Raw genomic sequence first — 23,533 nt, 5'->3', positions numbered from 1 at the left:
TTCAAACTAAAAAGAACAACAGATTCATTCCTCGGGGTCTCTAGCCTGCTCCTGCACTACGGCATCACTATCGAGAGATGTTTCAGGAAGGGTGGTGCGCACGGGTTGATCCGCGTCGACGCTCTCAACACGAGCGATCGACTCTCCCCCACGAACCTCAAACTGATTCTCGGAGGGGTTTGCTTGATCTCCGATTATCTCTCCACTCTGCCCCTCGTCGACCTCCTCGCCAGCATCGGCTTTGTCCGATTCTCGACCCTGACCATCCTCCGAATCAGAAACGGAGGAATCGGAGATCTCAAGAACATTGCTCCCATCCTGGTTCCCAACATATTTTATTCCCTCGTCAACGGCTCGCGAGTCAAGAGCCGGCGCGTCAGTCTTTGACGAATCATCTCCCACGGAACGAGAGGGAGCAGTCGAGGTTCCAGGATGATCAGCGGGACTTTGGAGAACCCTAGCAGTCCTTGGATCGATCAAGCGTATGTTAGACCCATGCGGATCGAGACCCACAAAAGCTCGCATGTCGACGAACTGAGAGTCGAGGCGAAGTGGAGAAAGGACCAAATCAGTCTCCGGGATCTCGCCGGGATCAAGCTTCAAGTCTTCCTCTTCGAACTGTTTCTCTCTAGCTGCGAACATGTCAATAGTCTCTTGAGGAATGTCGCGGCCACTAGCCTTTAAAGCCTAGAGGCAGCTCTTAGTCCCGAACGCTTGACTTTGAAGCAACCGCGCCATATCGAAAGGTCCACAACGGGTCCACCACTCGCGCAGATTCCCGAAATGCTTGTTGGATTTTGCAATCATCTCGGTCTCGATCCTCACCCTCTCCTTAGTAACCTCGTAAACACGTGAGTCCCTAAGGCGGTCCAGTTCTTTCTTATGCTCCGCGGCCTTGACTCCTATCTCCTCCATAAGATTGGCCTTCCGCAGCTCCAGAGCCTCGATAGTAGAACGAGCAACGGAAAGCTCCTCTTCAGTTGCGTCGGCTCTTTTCTTCAGAGCTTTCCTCCGAGCAACCGCGCGGTCTCGCTTCTCGGCCATCCTCTCGAACTCCCCTTGCCATTCTGCCTTCTTTCGACGGAGAAGTCTGCTCTTGCTCACCACTGTCTTCTTCAGCTTCTTTCAGCGCAGAGTCATATTTCTCGACGACGAAGTTCGTAAGCACTTAAGAGACAAAATAAGTGTGTAAGAGAAGAAGCGAAAGAGCCGAAGGAGAGTCTTACCAACAACTTGGTGCGAGCAGCGTCAACATACTCGTCTTTAAAGATCAGGTCAGCAACTGGCAGAAAGGGCTTTGGGCCGCACTTGATATGACTAACCAGTTCCGCGCATCTGTGTGGAGCGTAGATGAGAGGAGTTGGCCCGTCATACTCGAACAAAACACGGTCAGGAAACTCGACTCTCAAAGTCTCCCTAATGACCGGAATACCGCCAGTCGATGAACCGGGGACCGACGCCCCAGGGTTCGATGAAACAGCAACGGGGGGAACCTGGCGCTTGGTCGTCCCCTGCTCAGCATATTGCTTCGACCTTTTCTTCTGAAGCGGAACCTCATGCGAGACATTCTGAGGTTCATCCGCTAGGGCCAAGTTAAGAGAGGGCCCGTCAGTCGGGTCAGATGGAGCAGAGGGGCGGGAAACTTCGGTACCTTGATCTGTGACGTTATCCTCCAAAGATAGTTGCTTCTTCTTCTTTCTCTTCTTCGTCGACGGCTCCGCAGCCTCCGAACGATCACCTTCCTCTGGAAGAGTCTCGAGATCGTCATTGACAGGCGGCTCATCACGAGACCTCTTCTTGCTCTTCTTCTTAGGAGCAACAACAACAACACCAAGCGAGGATTCGCGATGGTCAAAACTCGCGAGGGTCGTGTCATCAGCCACTAACTCATTAGAAGGCACCGACGGCTCAGCATTTGACAAGCCAAGCTCTGCTGCCATCATAGCACCCAGATCCGGAAGGCCCCTCATCTTCCTTGCTGCGTTGATCTTCTTCTGCTCTTCAATGGTGAACAGCGAGATACGTCTCTTGGTCTTGTTAGCCGATGGAAGGTAACTCGAATCCCAATCTCTTGCAAAGGATATATGAAGAAAAAAGACTCATTCACCAAGGAGAGAGTAAAAGTCCACAATGGAACATGAAAAAGAATGGGCTTACTCCTGGAAATACGATCGATCGAACAGCGAACCCTTTCCCAAGAAATATTCCCCCAGTGCTCTTGAGCGAGTCTCGTGACAGAACGAGCGCCCGCAAGAAATTCTTCCGGATATTCGCGAGAAGTCGGATGGTCAGCTGCAAAGAAAAAAGACAACAAAAATAAAAGGCGGTTAGTATACGAAGAAATAATACGAGTTAACGAAGGTGTTCTACCAAGCAAAGTGTTCCATAAGACACGGTAGTCATCGTCTGGAGGATCCTCGACGGCAGAACCATCGCATTTAATGAAGAAATAAGACCTCTGCTAATCGAGCGTCTTATTAGGATTCCCCCCTATCACGTTGTAGCTTGGTCGCATTTTTATCGATAGAAGGCCGTCATCCAGCAAACTGACGGACGTCAACTCTTCGAAGGTACGAACGCTCAGCGAGACATCGATCTCGGCAGCCATAACCATCAAAGCAACTACAATACGCCATGAACCATTCAAAAACTGACTTATCGCTGCGTCTCGGCGCCTCGCATATGCCGTGACTAGTCGAGGAATTGGGAACCAAAGCTTTGTATCGTCACGAAAATAAGATTCGTAGACACATTGATACCCAACTGGCGGTGACCAAGGCCTTTGGCTTGCCGAGGGAATCAAGAAGGTCACCCCTAATCCATGACGTTCCCTCAGGAGCCTCTTCACGCTGTTAGGAGTTGACTGCGTCTTCATGACGTTCTCCCAAGCCTGATCACTCACATCTGGAGAGCGCATGAACTCGGGAGCTATTGCCGGCAGTTCCTCAAAGATCTCTCCAAGATAGTAGCACGTCGGCATATAGTCGGCGGGAAGGACCCCGTCTCTCGCACCACCAGAACCGTCTCTCTCGCAAGCCTGCAGCTCGGCTTGGTTTCCCCTTACTTCTCACTGGAATGAACGCGCATACTCGGAAACTAGGATCCTTTGAGACAGATCTAGGCTCCCGGTGTCCATCATCGCGTCGTGATGAAACCGTTCGAATTCCTCGAGTGGAACCTTGCTCGCGTCTTTCGAGGGACGAGATACGGTCGCGACCTCTTTCCCTTTCTGTTCACGAGATAACCTCCCACCAGACGACATATCGCTATCCATGTTACAACAACAACATAGAGAGAGAAGTGGAGGGAAAGAGAGAGGAAGTACCTGGATAACGCGGAGAAGAATAGAGAGAATGAGAAGCGGGCAAGTATTTATAGGGGAGAGATGGGGTGCTTCCCTGAGGCGTCATCATTTGATCTACGTGGGCCTAGGAACAGTATTTAGTCGCCAAAAAAATCGAAACGTTGATTCGACTTCCCGAAATAACCGGCTCCAACTCCAAGTCGAACCAACGGTTGGGGTGGAATCGGATCTAACCAAACCAAAACCGGTTTGGCTAAGATTTGATTAAACCGCCCGACATAGCGAAAATACTTAACAGTGCCTCGCGATACCCGATCTAATAATGTACCTTCGAGACGACCCGTCTGTTCTTCCAAGCCATTAACCTTCTAAATTCATCAAGTTCAACAGGACGTTTATCTCGATGAACTGGGGGGACTTACTGTAGAGGGTGAATTCGACATCCCTCAAGGCCCGAAGAACAGACGGCCCGGCCCACTCAGGACGAAACGATGGCTCGGCGTGACGGCTCAAAACGCGTGTCTCTCGGCGTAACATGGGAGAGCTTTCGGTCGACTCCTCGGCTAAGCATCCCCGACTTAACGGCCTCTCGAGACAGCATGGGCTTCTCGGCCCAGCGAGTTAGAAGCCCACGAAGACGATGCAAACTAGGTCATGGGAGAGCACGAGGTCAGTTATATAAAGGGAGGGAGATGCAACGAGAGAAGGATCCGAAATCACTGATACACACTGGGTGGCTAGATTAGGGTTTTACCTTTGTTATCTCGCCTTGTCGTATCTCTCCGGTAAAGCCTTCAAGGCTATGGTACCTTTCTTTTCACGCATCTCCTTTCCTTGTAACCGACGAAACGTTCTTCCGACCAAGACGTATTTGCCTAAACCCACTTCTAAAATCGAACGCTCTCTTGTTCTATACCGTTTTCCGATCAAACAACGGCGGCCGGTGGGTTGTCGTCACTGAGGGGGAAGAAGCAGAGGAGTCGATGTAACTTGTTCCAAGGCCGATGGGTTTTTGATGCTACTTACCCTTTCTATGATACATCCTCGTGTCCTTTCATCGACGGCGAGTTTAACTGTGGCAAGCGACCTGACAAACAGTTCCTCAAGTACTCGTGGCAACCTGCATCTTGCAGCATCCCAAGGTTTCTATTTAATTATACACATATGTTTGGTATATGTCCAACGTTTTAAACGAATTAAAATTGAGCTAGATCGATATTCTACCTGACAAGAATTTGATTTGTCAGTAATTCTAAAATTTCGTTACACGCCATGTTTATAACTTTTTTTTCTCTATTTAGCACATTTTTCTTTCTTTTTGGCTGAAATATATAAGTTTAGTGAATATAATTTCTTATAGATGCAATATATTGTATAGTTAGTAGAGGTTAGGTATGGCATGTAAATGTTTTGGGAAAATTGCCAAATGTGACTCATAACTTGATTTTAAATGCAAAAATAAACCCAAACTTGAATCAAATGCAAAAGTAACATAAAAGACGATTTAAATTACAACCAGCCCCTTGTGAACAAACAAAAAAACCAAATTTTTTTTACGTTTCTAACCCACGTAAGTCGTCCAGACGACTTACCGGAAAGTCATCTAGTCTAGTTCTACTTAGAAATAATTTAAAACTTTTGTAAAAAATATTTTGATAAGTGAAAAATTGAAATCATGTAATCAACATATGTTTTAAAAGATATAAATTAAGATATAACAAAATTTAATTGTTTTCAACATAGATGAGTGTAGACTATACTCAACATCTGACATCTGTCCAGACGACTTGACGACTTACTGGAAAGTCGTCTAGTCTAGTTCTACTTAGAAATAATTTAAAAATTTTGTAAAAAATATTTTGATAAGTGAAAAATTGAAATCATGTAATTAACAAATGTTTAGATATAAATTAAGATATAACAAAAGTTAATTGTTTTCAACATAGATGAGTGAAAGTAGTGAGTCATGATATCCTTTGGTTTAGGTTTTGCCAACATATGTTGTAGTATTGTATGTGTTCTTAGGGTTAGATTTTGGAATGCATAAATGTTTTTTTGAAAACTTTAAAATTTACCTAAGTTTGTTTATTTCTGTGTATAGTAAACACTATTTAAGTATAGCTACAGCTTTATAACGTGGTTAGTGAGTTAATTCAGTCAATTTAGTTTAGAGGTTAAATTTAGGGTCGGGGACGACTTACTAGTAAATCGTCTGATGTACAATATTCAACAGACGACTTACTAGTAAGTCGTCCAAACCAGACCGAACCTTTAATTTTACAATGTCCTTTTAAACTTAACCGGATTATTTACCGGACATATATAAGGTGTTTTTTTTATTCACTTTTTCGCGAAATTCAGAAAACCTTAACGCCGTTTCTCTCAAAGGCGATTTCGAAGACAATTTCCGTCGATTCTCTCTAATCCATCGTTCTCACTAAGGATGGCAATTGGGCTCTCCCGTCCCGTCCCGTCCCGAACCGCTGCGGGTTCGTTTTCTGGCGGTACACGGCGGGACCGCATCGGCGGGACCGTCCCGCGCGGGATGCGGTCCTGAAACTAGCTGCCCAATCCCGTACCGCGAAATGTGTAGGCCTTCGCGGACCGTCCCACGGGACGTCACAGAAAAACATGATACTAGCTGCTTCAAGCTGCTTATGCTTCTATTGTTGATGATTTTATAGATGATTAGCTTCTGCTTCCCGCGGTCCATCAGAACAACAATGAAGGACGGGACCTGACGTGTTAATGTGTTATTGTCTTAACATTGAGCCATTACTTCAGCTGAGCCACCATACTCTAGAGATGGGAATTGGGATCATTATTAAAAACATGATCGACCATACTCTTACAATCATTGTCGTTTCAGCTTATATAATTTTATACTCTTACACATTTCTCTTATACACGACCAAACACCAATGTATAAAAGTGAGAAAGAAATGTTTACAACTTGTTGTTTTATGGTTATATGTAGAAAAGAAAAGTTGTGACAGTCCTAAAAAAATATGGCCTATCGGATCTAACATTGCTTTGAGATTGCTAAACATCGTTATATATTGCAACTTGATATAACTTTAACAACTTAACCATTGACTTAACGATGTAAAAGCTTCACTTTTGAAGCTAAAGTGAAATGATGTATAAATAAAAGCTTAGATCGTGAATCTTGATGATATTTCTTCTTTGTAAAATTTATTTAAAACGAAATGAATCATACTATTTCTTTTCTCCAATGCTTCTTCTTAGTTTTATGTCTATCTTTACTTGTTTGTTCTAACTCGGAAGATACTTCCAAATCAAGAAAGAAACCTATCCTGATAAACTTTGGCGACTCCAACTCCGACACTGGAGGAGTTCTCGCCGGCGTTGGACTTCCGATAGGACTCCCACATGGCATTACCTTCTTCCATAAAGGCACTGGTCGTCTCGGCAACGGCCGACTCATGTAAGAGATGGACTGGTATAGCATACATTCAACATCTAAAGTCTAAAACAATGCACACAGGGGAAGTAAGAGAGTTTGTGAACGTACAGGCTTGTGATTTTCTGGCTTGTTGAATATCAGACCTGAGATCACCGAAGGCAATCCCCTTCCTCGTTCCCTGCGCTGCTGCCTCTTCCACCTCTCTCAGCTTAACAAGCCTCTGGTTCAGCTCCTGCAACAGCTCCTGCAACGAGAACCAACCTTCTTCTCTGCGTGCAAGGAGGCAACATCTCTTCCGAAACTGGACAAAGCAACTTCTGATCAGTTTCAAGAACAAAATAAACAACAATGAGAGTGAGTTTGAGATGCATAAACAACAATATTAAAAGACATATCAGTTTAATCTAGATGTCTAGAAAATGCAAATTAAATTGACAGATTAAAGAAGAGAAAAGAAAACCCTTTTTGTTACTAATATGAAAACCAGTCTATAAAGGAAATGATGAGACGGTTTTCTTACCAGCGTTGTATTAGAGATATGTTGGGCTGAAATATATGTATTTTACGGACCTAAATTGTGAAGCCCGTGAAACCCATGAAGACCCTCAAGACTAAAAGGAAAGATTTGAAGAACAAGTTAATCTCAAGATATTCTTAGCATATTTACATTAAGTGTTTAGGAAAGTTAGCATTATCTAGTGTTAACATTATGTTAATGTTACCACTATATATATGATATTGTATTCTCTTATCAAACACAACACAATAATATAAATATTCTATTCTACTTTACATGTATCAGAGCATTCGATTCTTAGGAATCTAAAATAAAGCTTCCGCAAGTTTTAAGCTTTTGATAATGCTTATCATCGGTGGTGTTGACGATGAAGGAGATGATGGTGCCGAAGACGATCCAGATGATGATGAGGTGAAGCAACATACGCTTGAAGTAATAATTCACGTGGTCTCTAACTAAATTTAGGGTTTGGTTTTTTATTAATGTTAGTGGGTTTTTGTTTTGGGTACGTGGCCGGTGAGTGTAAGAATTAAAGAGAGGTTTAACGGTGTTTAAGGATTTGTGGGTTTCATGTGAGTTAATTTTGTGTGAGATTTATTCTATAGTTTAGAATATCTCAAAGTGTTGTTTTCCATAGTTTGGAATGTTTTTTTTTTGTTAGAGATTATTCTATAGTTTAGAATTTCTCAACATGACTTGTGTTATATTCCATAGTTTGGGATACTTTCGTTATAGTTTAACCATTACGGGGAAGTTTTAGTTATGCTCATTTTTTAGGTCAATTTGTTTAGTCCAAGTTACGGACTGTCCGAGATAGGACGATTGTTTTTGGAGCTGCGGTTGCGCCCAAGGGATGTATTCCCATTGTCAAGACCAAAGAAGAGCTGAAGTTTTCATCCCTCCTTGTCTAAAGTTGAAGTTTATTCCCGGAGGAACCTACTGATTTGTTTTCCTCGACATATTGTCCACGACATACGTGGTCTGCTTTGTGATTGCAGATCTGCGTGTTGCATTCCATGTTTGTCGTGCGGGGGAGTATTAGAGATATGTTGGGCTGGAAAATATGTATCTTACGGACCTAGATTGTGAAGCCCGTGAAACCCATGAAACTCATGAAGACCCTCAAGACTAAAAAGAAAGATTTGAAGAACAAGTTAATCTCAATATATTCTTAGCATATTTATTTAGGAAAGTTAGCATTATCTAGTGTTAACATTATGTTAATGTTACCACTATATATATGCATATTGTATTCTCTTATCAAACACAACACAATAATATATATATTCTATTCTACTTTACACGTTGATCTCGTTCATGGCTCGTTTGACATGTTCATCAGGCTCAAAATGTCAACGATGAGAGTTTTCACAATCTCAAAACCGGAAGCAGACATTGCCTTCTCGAGCTCCTCTTCAACAGCTTTGGCAATTTCATTCTTCTGCTCAAAGACATCATCAAGAAGCAGCTTAGGGACACTTGCTCTGATCACTGAAAAAAAGCATCATTAGTCTTTTAAAACACAATCACACTCACATACTAATCGCTTTTTCAAACAGACAAGTAACGGTTAACAATAAAACCATCAAAGTTTCTAATAGAACAGCTCATACAGTTTCAAACATCAAGCCACAATAAAACAAGTTTAAAATGTATTTTCACAGATATATGAACAGACAAAGATGCAAGCAAGAGAAGTATCAACAACAGAAATAACAGACGCACCAGTTCAATTTGCAATGAGGAGGAGATATTGAAGGCACTGCAGAATCTTGACACTCGAACATATCTTCCAGCAGCGCACAAAGTCTTTGGAGGCAAATAAAGTTCATCACACCAAAACCAAGACTTTCTGTGACTAAGCTATCTCACACATGGCTGACTTTTTAGCTGCAGAATCTTAATCAAAGATACGAACAACAAATTTTTTTTTTTTAAACAATAAAATTCATACAAGAGCAAACAAGAAAATAACAACAAATGTCTAAGCTTTGATTGAGAAGCTTATGTACATAACTCTGAAGCTACCAGAAATTCATTACCAAATCAATTTGGTTTGTGGTTATGTAGTTTCGCTATTTTCTACAACGTCCGTAGCTATATAATAATATCCAACAACGGTAACTTTCTTTACTACAAACATCATCAGAATTTTGTAGCTAACGAAAATAAAATGTTATTTGTAAGATTATCATATTAGACTTAAAACAATAATAAATTTTTGAAAGAATGTTTTAAATTGTCAAAAAAAACATGGAGCCGGCGGTTAGGGTTTCGGAGGTCGCATGAATCTACGAAGAAGACGGAGGCACATTTAGTCATTTATCTTTCATTAAAAGAAAATAAAAAAATAGAAGGTAAAACACGTCTTCAGAGCTGGAAACGGTAAACTGACTGATAACTAAAGTATACTACCAAAAATATAGTTTAAAAGTCAGAAATTAATCCCTACTTACCCCAACCCTCAGTTACTAGCGCCTAACGATTTTCCGATATATGTAGTTAAATACACTAAATCAATACTATTTGGTTTGTGGTTAAGTAGTGCGTTGTGGTACCAAAGTTTCGCTCATTCTACAATATCTGCCACCAAAGTGTGCGTTGTGGCACCAAAATTCAGCACTATTCTGGGCTTACTATCTATTTCTTCCCCTCCAGAATATCTACATCGTATCAGATCCACACAAAATTTGGTTAATTTGTTGTTTCTCCTCAGAATTTCTACACAACCTACGGTTCTGCAGAACCAACCTGTCGCGAGAATTTATCTTGCTCCCTCTGAATAAAATATGTTATTTGATTTAAATTGATGACTTAACTTGATGTTAAGATCTGAATAAATTTGAAGAAATCTCTCTTTGATTTTGTTCGAAGAGGTATTATTCTTATCCCGAGTACACATACGTTTATAAATTGAAGACTACATGTAAATTGTAACTAACCAGCCTACAAAACATTGCATTCCAAGCTACCCCCCATTATCTACGGAGACGAGTGCAAGTCGCGAACCGGACAAAAGATTACGGTTTGCCTCAAGAATGTCTCCACAAAACAAGCTGATCAAAATCTCAAAAAGACTTGAAACTTATGAAGTAAATACATGAGTAGCGGAACCAGCCACTAAACTTGTGGAGATCAACAAAATTAAATCATTGGTATTATCTTTCATTAGTTTTTTAATCAGAAATACATGCAAAAAAAAGTTTAGTAACAAAAATTCATAGGAACCCCTCACTAAACGGTGCCTCCGCCACTGGCTGCCGAAGCATATATAGAGACAAAGTTGGCAGAATCATTCACGATTATCTGCCATCGATTATTTTTAAAAAGGAACAATCTTGTGTTTTGTATTAGGTACACACGATCAATCATATCATGTTTACTGAATTAGGTTACACACTATCAATCGTATCATGTTTAATTAATTTTAGTTGGCATTTTGCTTTTAGTCTCGGTTTAACCGGAATTCACTCTACTCGGTTGATGACTCAAACTAGAAATTTTGAATTCTACAATTGGGTTTCGGTTTAGGAATCAATTTCATATGGAACGTTTTGAAGGTTTCTTTGCTAAATCGGTTTGTTCCACCCGGTTCGGTACAACTTTGTTGGTTTCAGAAAACATATTCCATGTGGAAGGGTAAAACGGTCACTTTAACATCCACCTCTGAACACGGTTTGAAAAAGGTCTCGAGTGCCGGCGAAACCTACCTCTCTCTCTCTCTCTCTAGACTCCAATCCATGCCACCGCCGCTATCCTCATCCCCACCACCCTCATAGCTTCGTTGCCTGCTCTCCTTAACGTCTAACTGTCTCAGCATCACTAAGCGTAACCGCTGATTCAACCACCACCGAGCCTCTCGCACGGATTGAATCACTATCGGGCGTACTAGGTTGCCAGTGGTGAGATGAAGGCAAAGGCAAACTCGTTGTCATCTTAGCTCAACACTTCGACATCGTTGCTCGCTGTCAGGTAAAAAGCTCACACCTTTATCCTCAGATTCTTGTGACCGTTAATCTTAGGGAATCACAAACACTAGTATTGAAAGTTGTTAACTTTATATCAAGCAAGTTGCAAAGTTTAAGTCTTTCTTTGTTTTGTAGTTGCAAAGTTTAAGCCTTTCTTTGGTTTGTGGTGGAGCTAATGCTGGAAACACTATATACAACAAGAAGTTTGCTTTACACCTTGTGCCTTGAGGAGGACACCACTTGTGTGATTGGCAATGGAGTTGTGGTTCATTTACCAGGTCTATTCAAAGAGATTGAGCCTCTTGTCTCCTGTAAAGGAATGATCTTGCTCTTAGACCGTGCTCATCTCTTGTTTGATTTCCATTAAGAGATTGATGGTCTCCGCTTGCAAAGTCATCCATCGGCACAACCAAGAGAGGGATCGGTCTTTGCTACACTAGTATATTGTAATCAATGAATGCATTGTGATGAATGATGATCTTGTTTTGTTAGGTAAAAGCGAGAGTTGGTTCAGGATAAAATGGTGGTGAACTTCTTAGGTTGACAGGAGTTTGGCACAAAAACTGGTCGTCCTCGTCGGAAATCAATGGAAAGCTTGATGTACTTTCTGACCTAGAAGAAATCCAGCTTGGTGTGGCTTATAAGAAGAGTGATGGCACTCGTGTTGAATCCTTCCCTGGTGATCTTAGAACTGCACCTAATTGTTGATCTCTTGTAGTATCTGTTAAAGTCTTGAAACTCTGTTTAAATGTGAAAATGTATGAAGTGTTACCTGGATGGAAGTCTGATCTTCCAAAGGCTGCACAGCAATATGTTGAGAGAATTGAAGAACTCGTGGGTGTGCCCATTCATTACATTGGTATTGGTATTGGACCTGGTCGTGATGCCCTTATACATAAATGAGGGCTTTTTTTTTGGCTCTTCCACACAGACTAATGTATCTCTTGCATTGTTTGAAGAGTAATAAGGAATGAGTTTGTTGAATTCTCGCAGTTTACGCTCTCATGCTTGAATCTTGACTCTATTGATAAAAGATCCTTTTCGGCCTGTCAGAAAATCTGTAGATATTGTTTAGACATTGACTGAAACGAATAGGACTAGTCTCTAAGATTAGTTTCACGGGTATAACGCGTCCCTCCCTCAGATTCTTATTAGTCTTGGCATCGAAACCTTTTAATGCACATGTGATGCGTCTTTATGTTATTAGGTTTTATCGTTTTCTTTTCTTGACAGCAAGTTTGCGCTGCTGGTAGTTCATACCAACCGTGATCTTTATGTACTGTTTGTTATCCATGGTAGATAAGCTTATTTGCATGGTTACATTGACAAAACATATAACATTCTTCTAGGTCTGTGACTTTCACTAGTCTTCACTAACTCTTGAGCTGAAGGACTGAGAAAGCAATGAACATGCTTCATTAATAGAACAAAAAACAGAACAACTCTGTTCATATTCAGAAGTACACCGACTCATTAGACTGCACTCTGATCATATTCCTTTTCTACCCATGCAGCTATCATGTTACACTTGCACTATTCCAAAAGCACTACACTAAACCTAACTCCACACGTGTACTTCCGAAACTGATCTACAACATCAGGGCCGGCTGGGGAGGGGGAAAAGCGGTGCGACTGTTCCGGGGTGTCCCCCGTATATTAATAGTTAAGGGGCCTAATTTTTTAAAAAAATATATATTTTTATATAAAAAGTTATAAATATAATAAATAAAATTGAAAAAGGTCCAACAATATTTGATATGCATATAGTTTTATTTTCATCGCAAAATATACAAAATATTACTGATTAAATTTTAAAAATATGTTAAACATTTTCTGAATATAAAGGGTTAAAAAAAATTTTTTGCCCTATGACCCTGTATAACATTACCCCCTCTCACTCATCTAAGCTTCCACAGAAGTTCCAGATCGAAGGGACACCTAGATCATCATAGCTTTCGAAATCGCTGCAGTAGAAATGCACAGTTGAGGTTTCACTTCCTGACATCTCAATCATTGTCTCCCAGCTTAGACTCTGAGCTGTGAAAGGACTTCCAATCGAGATGGTCATAAATTCCGTTTAGTATCTCTTGTGGCATGTAACGTGCGTATCCTTCTTCTTCAAGTAATCTTTTTGTCTAACCGCGTTACGCAACCGAAACCACCGAGCTTGCATTACACCGTTCTTGAAGTAGATATTATCAGGTTTTACGTCTAAATGAGCTATTCCCTTCTCATGTATAAACGTTAACGCCTTAGCTATCTAATGCATAACTACTTAGATCGCTCTTTCTGAGATTTTTAACAGAAGATTTCTTAGATAAGTTGTGATCGAAAATTTCGAGTTGAATGTACAACTGCTCGTTTTCAAACCACGACCAGTAGTATCCTTCTACGTTTTCATGAAATCCTACAGATAGAAACCGAAAAGCTTAAGACTACACTGTCCTTAGAGGGAGTAGCCAGAAAGTTTTGAAAGACTGAATACTGACATAGCTTTACGTCTGGAAAAGAAAGAACACGATTCTGATTACTTGAAACAATTGATCCAAACGAAATGAATTATAACTAATGCGGAATTTGTCCCTCTCTGAATCTAGATGTAACTTCCTAGTGCTGTGTTTAACAGCGTACAATCAACCATTTGAAATTCCCAGCTCCAATTTGCTAGAAGAAACCAAATTAAGCTACCTTACAAGAAGCAAACATAATTCCATCATCGTCAAAAACTTCTTTCACTTACCTATGTTTCATGAAAATCTACCATCTCCACCTATATTTGCAGGGAGAAAACCTGAAGAACCGTAGTGATTTATTTAGATTTCATGGGAATTCTTGATTAAGAACTTTATGTAAAGTGAGAGTAGAAACAACTTACTAGCACATTTTGATCTTTGATATCCGAAAGGATCAGTAGCTGTATCTGGTGGCATAACACAAAACCGTAAAGCAACTGCAGTTTGTGTAACATATCCAGATCTTTCTGCTTGGTGTTTGTTTATCCAGCATTATCTCATCTGTTTATATATCATAATTCTCTTGTTCATCTACTCTATGTTTCAAAGACATAAATGTGAAACTGTCTGCGCAAAGATTTGAAAGACATGTGAATCTCAAATACCAAATAATAACTGTGACAGTGAAGTTGTAACATTATCTATTGTTCTTTGTTTGTACGGGATTCAGTCGACTAGGTTGAAAGAACTCAAAAATGGAATGACTAAAGACGTTTTATTAGATATTATCAAAGGGTTACAAGAGTGACAGGAGATCGAGGAAACAAGCCGGAGCTCGAAGAGCAAACCGGAAAAGGTACAAAGCGATTAGGAGTAAAGAAATGACTAAAACCCTAGATCGAGCCGCTCAGTGTGTGTGTGTAAAGTGTTGATCCCCTTTCTTGTTGTATCCTTCTCTTCCTCGTGTGCCCTAATTATGATCCCCTTTTGGGCCTTAGTCTGGGAAGGCCGAGTATACGGGCCTAGATGGAGTTCCTCCGAGTCGGGTGCTTTTTGTCGGCTTGGCCACCGGCTAAAAGCACTCTAGGGCCGAGCTGACAACCCTACTCGCCGAGCCGAGTAAGTTAGCCCAGCTTGATGGGCTAGATCATGTTATTAGATGGGCCTTGTGGAGGGATGTAATCCATCTCCTACAATAAGTAAGTTCACTTGTGAGCGGCGTAGCGGTCTCAATGAATTTGTGGGTCAGGTTTGTTCGGATAACAGATTCTAGCGCGAGAGGCGGCCCGCCGTTGGTCGTCCTTCCTGGTCGTTGTTAAGCGTTTTTGGCCGGATGTTATTTTTACTCGAAACTGACGGAGAGTGTCTTTTTCTTGTCCCTCTGGCCACTGTTCCTACTACCGCTCACATCGCTGCTCCCGACTTCGACGCGATCTGCGCCTTCTTCACGAATTTGCCTATGGGCATCGGCGACTAAAAGACGTTGAGATAGACTCATGTTTTCCATATCTCGCAGAGCATCGCGATGAATCAGGTTGAACTCATCCAGCAGACTACCGTTCGCTGTCACATCTCTAGTCGACTAGGTTGAAAGAACTCGAAAATGAGATGACTAAAGACGTTTTATTAGATCTGATCAAAGGGTTACAAGAGTGACAGGAGATCGAGGAAACAAGCCGGAGCTCGAAGAGCAAACCGGAAAAGGTAAAAAGCGATTAGGAGTAAAGAGATGACTAAACTCCTAGATCTAGTTGCTCAGTGTGTGTGTGAGTAAAGTGTCCATCCCCTTTCTTGTTGTTGTCTTCTCTTCCTTTGTAGGCTTCATGTCCTTGTGTGCCCTAATTCTGATCCCCTTTTGGGCTTTAGTCTGGAAAGACCGAGTATACGGGCCTAGATGGAGTTCCTCCAAGCCGGATGTTTTTTGTCGGCTTGGCCACCGGCTAAAAGCACTCTAGGGCCGAGCTGGCAACCCTACTCGCCGAGCCGAGTAAGTTAGCCCAGCTTGATGGGCTAGATCCTGTTATTAAATGGGCCTTGTGGAGGGACTTTAACTCAATATGCCCTTATCATAAAAAAAAAACTATTCTCCTTGTCCGTTCTCTATTCTCAGTACTCCTTTATCATTGCACTCCCTATACTAACCTTCTATTTATTTAATATAAATATAACATTTCATTTTCCACCTCATTAATATATTAAATTATTCATTTTAATAAACTCACCATAAATGTCAACTATTTGACCCCACAAGAAAACTCTAACCAATAGAATCACACTAATTTCACTTTCTTTCTTCTTCCCCATCGTGCTCCACCTTTCATCCTCCATTAATGAGTTTTAAAGTTCAAAATAGAGGTAATTTATGTCCATTTTTATGATTTTTTATAAATATTATTAAAATAAGTTTCTATCATGGGTAATGTTAAAAAAATAAGATTTGATGTTAATTTTAAAAGAATGAAAACGTTTTTCACCAATGTGTTTTTGTGTTGCGTGTTGTTTTTATAGCCGTTTTTTATAAATATTTTTGTAGAATATCATTAAAATGAAATATATATCATGGGTAATGTAATAATGTTAGAGTAGATAGTAATTTAGAGAGAGGCTGAATTTTTTTTGAAAACTGTATTTAGGTTTAAGCTATGTTTATGGATCTGTAGTAGTAGGAATTTGAAATGGTCGTAAATATGATTGTAGTGGTATTATCTGAACAATATCTTCGTAGAAAGTAGATTATTTCGCAAAAATAAAAATTTATGGGTACTACTAATCAAACTAGTACAATAGTTACTCTATAAATTAATACTAGATAAATTAAAAAATCACTATAAAATAATAAATTTCTTCGGTCCCGAATTAGGCCGGTTCAAAATATGACACAAATCAATAAAATAATAAGATAGTATTTTTTAGAAAATTCTATGCAAATATATGGTCCTATTAAAACATAAATTAATAATATATCTATATATATATTTCATATAAGTACAAACTAAACATTATATTGTTGGTTTTATATTCACAATGAAAATACCTCTATTTTTCTTAACTTTCAATATATTTTGATAATATTTAGTAAAATTATATCGAAAACACATATAAGTTATATGAAACATAAAAATATAAACCAAGTAATATAATAAAAAATATAAACCAATGGTATTGTATTCGAAGGAGAGGCACACCAAAAATTGTTGCATCTGTTTTAGCTCAAGATTATCCCGGTAGTTTTGACACACCAGTTCCCAACACTGATCGATTTGGTTAATCACAGGGTTGGTGTAGATGTATAATACGCAACGGCATGGAGATGAATAAGACAAGGTGCTAATAAAGTGTGAGGAAGTCTAGAAGAGAGTTTTTCTTTATTATGTTTTCATTGTGTGTAATCAGATTACTAGGATTATTGGGTTTATTGTGTGTAATCGGAATACTAATATTACTGGGTTTATTATGTGTGATTCGGACTACTAGGATTATTGGGTTTATTATGTGTAATTCAGACCACTAGGATTACTTGGTTATATTATGTGTAATTTGAAATCCCTATATATTGCAAGTAGTACGTATATTTAACATATAAACTCATATATTATCTATTAGTAGACTATATATATAGTAAATAAGACTATTAAAACTATTTAGATGATTAATTTATATAGTTTAGGAATATTTATCATTTTTCCAAAATGATTCCTTAACTTTCATGGTTGTTGTGTGAATCGTAAGGTTATAGTAAGAAGAATCTATAAAAATACTTATTTTTGATAAATTGTTTATATAATACTCTTTCTTAATGACATTAATTGTATAAAATCATTGGTTTTACTAAAAAATATTTCATTTGGACATGGTTTTACTAATAAAACTTAAAATTTGCCAAAATATTACTATGTGTATGGCAGTATTACTACTACCTTGAAGATTACCGAGAATTACTAATTGAATTAGAATATTAAATATTTTAATTAAAAGTAAATTTCAAAAATAAATTTCAAAAAATACAATGCTTTGATTTTATAAATATTTTTTTTTCAAAAAAAATAGTTTTGATAAAATATATGTATTTATTAAGAACATGAATGCATTTAAATCATTTCTAATCTTTGTAAAAATATCAAAGTTACGTTTTTCTTGAAATAGAAGGATATATATACTATTTTATATAAATTTAAAATTCTAATATTATATTTTCTTAATATAAATGTGTATTGTGGATTAGTAGCACTAGTAGGATTACCTTGGACTACTTTGGATTACCTGGTACTACTATGTATTATGGTTATTTCTAACATCTTTATATTTTCGGCTTATTATATACTTTATACAACTTTATATTTTCGGCTAGTTATATATTTTAACACATAGTATTATTACTTTGTATTCTAATAGTCCACAAACCTTTTACAAACCTAGAAGATTTAAAAGCAAACATCGGTAATAGCAAATATAATTAAAATTAATTTTAATTATTTTCTCTATGGAACTTTTGTTATTACAATACTAATTTACACCATCAGACAAACATTTCCCCAACATGATTACAATACTATGAAGAAGTGCACAGAAACCCATGAAAAAGTTCCCGTATGTCTCTATGCACCATGTGAAATACATCGTTGAAGATGAGACTTGTCACTCGAGACTACTTCAGATATGTGACACTACTTGTCACTCATCAGATTCCATACTGTTTGGGAGCTTTCAAACAAATTCAGATTTTTTCAGCAGCTTTTAGGAACAAATTAGGGGCCTTTTTTTTTTTTATTGGAAAACCAATTCAAGCTTTCTCCACACCTTGGTCCAAACAGCCTTTTAGATGGAGGATCCGTCTAAACACTACATATTTGTAAGCCAAAATGAACTTTTTCAAAAGAACCCAGATCTTAATTCTATACCACCTTATCAAATAGGTAATAGTTATGAAATGTAAAATCCATTCAGCAAAAATATAAAACGTCAAAGAACAAATATGTACGCCAAGTTAACGATTTTAGAATGCCTACAAAACAGAATAGAATCGAATCAAGATATGTTGAGAAGCACAATCCCACACACGACACACGCAGCGTCTCATCTTCGTTGTTATATCCAAATACAACGCAACGATCTCGTTTACCAAGAACATGAATCTATAAAGAAAAACCCCGATTCTGATCTCAATTACAAAACTTTCATGAATTTTATGATTTTTGAAATAGATAAGCAAAAGAAAGAAGATTTGAACCTTAAAAGCTCGAGATCGTACGAGTGTGGTGAACCGATGCCGAGGGAATTAGCGAGCATAGGATCATGGAATTGAAGCAGCCGCAGAGTGGAGTGAGTGTGGTCCCTATAGGTTTAAGATTCGTTGTTGTAAAACATGTGTTTGCTGCTCTCCCCACACATGATTACGGCTATAGTCTTCTCCTCACACCCAAAGAATACGAGACGAGCAGACAAAAGCAAAATGGATAAATTAGAGGTTGGATTTGAATCGCCCTAAGGGTTTATGATGTAACCTAAGCGGTACCGTTATATATGTGGCTCCTAATAATTAAGTTCACTAATATTTCAGTTTTAAGCCCATTGGCCCAACAATTATGCCAACCATTTGTTATGCGTCTTGCCACATTAAACATGGTTATTTTTTTTGAAAATACATTAAACATGGTTATTGCGATGATGGAAATGTTTTTAAAGCTTTGAAGGAAAAGGCACATCGCTAAATATATTAATGTTGTAAGAAAAATATATTTTATATACATCCGTAAATTTTGAACAATAATAAAAAAAATAAAAAAATAAAAGATAACCGTTAAGACAAATATAAACAAAGTGTATGATAGAATGGAATATTCATTCATTGAAGCAATTATGTGAAAAAATAGGTTTTTCTGAGATCCGGATTACCTGAATAATGAGGTGTATTACTTCGGTAAAATACAAGGTGCACATGAATAGTCAATCCATGAAAACTATTGTCCCAAAGAAGAAGTCTACGTCAAGGAGATCGTTTGTCTCTTTCATCTTTATTCTATGCACAGAAGCGTTCATCAGCCTTCTTAATCATATAGAGAATCAAGGAAAGATAATACGATGTCCTTCGGCATCTCACTTTCTCTTTGCTGGTAACAGTTTTTTCTTCTGTAAGACTATTACAGGCACGAAAGCTGAGTCGATGAGTTGGATGGTTGTCGGGTCGATCTTATCGGTGGAAATTAAGATCGGATGGAAAGATGGTGATGGTGGCCGACTTGCTATCCCTTTCTGTCCAAACTAACCTGACAACAAAGATAAAAAAAATGAGTTTATGAAATGAAAAATAAGAACATAAACTAAAAGATAAAGAGAAGGAATGAATTGATGGATATATGTTTGATGATGGGCGATGGATAGATGATGTTGGGTAGATGATTGACTCTCTCAATCTGTGGGTGCTGATTGACTCTCTCAATCTGTGTCTCAAGGCTCCTGAAAGGCTCCTGAAACACACAGAGAACCTATAAAACACGAGCTCAGTAGACTTCTAATGCTTTTCACAACTTAGAATCTAAAAAACACTCTTTGAAAAGAAAATGTTTTGAAAAGGTGAATCTAAAATGTACAAATGGGGTCTGCTTATATAGGGCACGAACTCAGACAAAAATCAAACGGTCATATGAAAAGAAAGGAAACAAAAATAAACAAAAGGAAACCGATAAACTAGCCGTTGGAGGATTTCTTGGATCCAAAAGCTTTCTTCAAGGGATTTGATTCTGGCTTTGTATCTGGACGGTTTGAGGGTGTAGGTAAGCTTCTTGGGAACATCTTTAATGTTGAATACTTGGGCCCTGATTGGTAAAGCAGATGGTAAAACAACAGCAATATGCTATAGAAGAAGTATGCTCCAGAAGCTGTATGCTTTTGCTAAACTGTTTAATAGATTGATTGGTATAGCAATATGAACATGCTATTTAAAATTATTATAAAAATTAGTATATAATATATAATATATTTATTTATAATGAATAAATTTCTAATATATATATTAATATATAAAAAAAAGATATATAATTATTTTATTTTATTTACTAATTTCAAAATTATGTATCGAAAATGTTATTTTAAAATAAATTTTACAGGTAAATATTTATTTTTAAAAATAATATTTATTTTATAAATTTATTTTAGAAATCAAAATTTGAAATTCTGGATATAAAAATAAATTTCTGATATTATTAAATAAAATAAAAGAACTAAATATATATTTTTATTAAATCTATAAATTATAAATGCAAATGCTCTTTCAAAAGCTTCATATGAGAGCATTTGCTATAGAGCATTAGCATTTAGTAAATGCTCTTCTAAATACTTTTCTACCAAATGTTGATTGGATAATGTAAAACATAATGCTAATGATAATGTTCTACCAATCAAAGCCTTGGTCGAAATCTATGTAGTCTTGGCTTGAAAAGAGCTGTTGGGAATTGATGACAAATGATTCCAAGAATAGCTCCAAAGATGGTAAGTCTGATCCTGCTTGAATCTGTGTGTTCTGGTGAGTGCTGGTGCATCTTAGGCCTCTTAGACAAGTAAGGAATGCTTCCAAAACGCTGCAGCTTTGGTGGCTTGGTCGTTGTTGAGTTATCGTGTGAATGTATCCCGATAAGGAAAGTTGTTGTTAATGTGGATCCTCTTGATCTTGTGGTTGCTGGTGCATGGAACGGACTTGAATGGCTCTTCTGGATCATTGTATGAGCCTCCTGAATGCCTAGATTGAACTCCTGGACGCCGAGGTTTGGTTTGAAGCTGATTGAACCGGTTAGCTTTCAATTGAGGCAAGCGTAGAACTGGTTTGGCCGGTTTTGGAGATTGGATCATAACTTCATAAATCCGTGGACTTTCCTCCTCATTCTTGGCTTGTTAGAAAGCTAAGAGATCCATATTAAAGTCCATGAGTTGATTTGGGTCGGAAGGCTTCTTCATTGCGCTTTAAACAACTTCTAAACTCTGATACTCGCAGATGGACGGGCTGGAGAACCTCTGGTTTGTAAAATTCATATTTTCCTAGTCCGAGTAATTTTGAAGATGATTCCAATTAGGGTTGACTCCTTGATGAGTGTAGAATGCATGAAAATTGGTTTCAAGGCAAAATTGCTCCTGGTTGGTGAGATACGCCTTTTTGAGTGGACACATATCCTGGTTGTTTTTCGGTTGGCTGAATGGTGCATCCGGTTGGCCTCTGGTTCTGGTGTCGCATCTGTGCCCACGACAAAGGCGGAGCTCCGTGAATGTGAAGAAATAATGAAAGTAGTAAGGAAATATGAACAAGCAGCAGGACAATGCATTAACTTTGAAAAATCATCTCTACTATTTGGTAAGAGGATTAACGAAAATGTTAGACAACAGATCAAAGATACTATTGGAATCCAGAATGAAGGGGGAATGGGAACATACCTAGGAATTCCAGAAGATATTATCGGATCCAAATGCAAACTTTTCGCTTTTCTGAAGGATAAACTAATGCATAGAGTGAATAGATGGACTGGTAGATGTCTTTCCAAAGGAGGAAAGGAAGTGTTGATCAAATATATTTTGCTAGCTCTCCCGACGTATGTTATGTCTAGTTTTTTTCTCCCATTGGAGATATAAGAAAACCTTGCAAGTGCCATTGCACAATTCTGGTGAGGTCACGACGATTGCGAGTAGGGCAAGCGGACTGACGATGCCCTAGTTCTCCACAAGAGAAACAGTGTAACCCACCCAGTCGTTGTTGTTTTAGAGGATCAATGGGAACTATGGCTGACTCGGGTTTGGTGGAGTTGTCGTTGGTCGGGGCTGTAGTTGTTGCTAATGTCGAGCGGGGTTGATGGGTAGAACCCCAAAAGGTGAATCCACTGCGAGTCTTTACCTCGACAGTTAGCGCTTTCTGGTGTGCTTCTGAGATGGTTTGAGGCCGGAAAATATTGACGGTGAGTTGAATCTGTTGCCGAAGACCTCCAACAAATCTCATAACTAGATGTTGTTCCGAATCTCGGACTTCCGCACGATTAATCATCTTGAAGAACTCTGTGGCATATTCGTCTACTGTTTGTGACCCTTGGCGTAGATTTTGGAGTTTTTGGAACATAAGTTGGTCATAATTGTAAGGGATAAATTTTGTTTTGCATCTCCCACTTCAATTTGTCCCACGTAGTTATTTTTGACTTTCCGAGACGAGCTCGGGTTGTCTTGACCTGCGACCACCAAGCGGCTGCTCGATCTCTAAAGCGAATTGCAATAAGCGGGGCGCATCTATCCAATGGGATCTTCTTGAATTCGATGATTTCTTCGACTGTAACAAACCAATCTAGTAACTCTTCAGCCATGGTAGAACCATTGAATTCTAGAAAATCGAGTTTGAAACTTTTCTTCCACGCATTGTCATCGTACTCTTCCTATGAGTCGGAGTTGTTAGCAGTACGGCGATTGACGCGTTGGTCACACTGTTGACGAAGTGCGGCGAATGGATTTTCTTCTCCATTTCCGTCTGATTCATAGGCGCGGTCAACTCGTCCTTGCCGAGGCGGTGGGATAGCGCGTTGTGTGGTGAGAGCATCAACGGCCGCAACGAGATCAGTTATCTGAGCTTGAAGGTCATTGATGGATTGTTGTGATGCTGGGATATCATCGTCAGCTTGATACTGCTGATTACGTGTTTTTTGGACCATCGTAGTGGTTGAGAAGATTTCGGAGTGTAGCAAAGCTCTGATACCAACCTGACGTAGCGTACGAATGGGTGAACAGTCGATCTAAGAATTTAGGGTTCTTCAAAACCTGTTGTTAGATTGATTAAGGGTTTCTTTCGATAGCTCCTTTAGACCAACTTCCTGTTTGATGAATTGAATCAAATCGAACAAGGTA

At 38.9% G+C, this 23,533-nt stretch overlaps 1 protein-coding gene and 1 long non-coding RNA gene across 2 annotated transcripts; one reads left to right on the top strand and one right to left on the bottom strand.

Annotated features, from left to right (window-relative positions):
• Positions 1 to 687: 687 nt before the first annotated feature.
• Positions 688 to 2,980, bottom strand: LOC106344538. The gene is made up of 4 exons (XM_013783902.1): positions 2,498 to 2,980; positions 2,189 to 2,292; positions 1,227 to 2,070; positions 688 to 1,119 (listed from the first exon to the last, which is right to left on the bottom strand). The coding sequence occupies exons 1-4, from the start codon at positions 2,978 to 2,980 to the stop codon at positions 688 to 690; spliced, it is 1,863 nt and encodes a 620-aa protein (XP_013639356.1).
• Positions 2,981 to 10,861: 7,881 nt separating this feature from the next.
• Positions 10,862 to 12,200, top strand: LOC106344021. Its single transcript, XR_001270087.1, has 2 exons — positions 10,862 to 11,220; positions 11,352 to 12,200. It is a non-coding gene; the product is annotated as an uncharacterized LOC106344021 (long non-coding RNA).
• Positions 12,201 to 23,533: the final 11,333 nt, after the last annotated feature.

This window comes from Brassica oleracea, chromosome C5, assembly GCF_000695525.1.
Source record: "Brassica oleracea var. oleracea cultivar TO1000 chromosome C5, BOL, whole genome shotgun sequence".
In the NCBI taxonomy this organism is placed as follows: domain Eukaryota; kingdom Viridiplantae; phylum Streptophyta; class Magnoliopsida; order Brassicales; family Brassicaceae; genus Brassica; species Brassica oleracea.
The sequence above is the reverse complement of the archived record's forward strand: the minus strand, read 5'-3'. Positions and strand labels throughout refer to the sequence as shown.

Coding starts and splice junctions, on each gene's coding strand:
- LOC106344538 (XM_013783902.1), bottom strand. CDS start 2,980: ATGCCGACGTGCTACTATCTTGGAGAGATCTTTGAGGAACTGCCGGCA. Junction 2,071..2,188: donor GGAATATTTCTTGGGAAAGG/GTTCGCTGTTCG, acceptor ATCCTTTGCAAG/AGATTGGGATTCGAGTTACC. Junction 1,120..1,226: donor CTGCTCGCACCAAGTTGTTG/GTAAGACTCTCC, acceptor CGCTGAAAGAAG/CTGAAGAAGACAGTGGTGAG.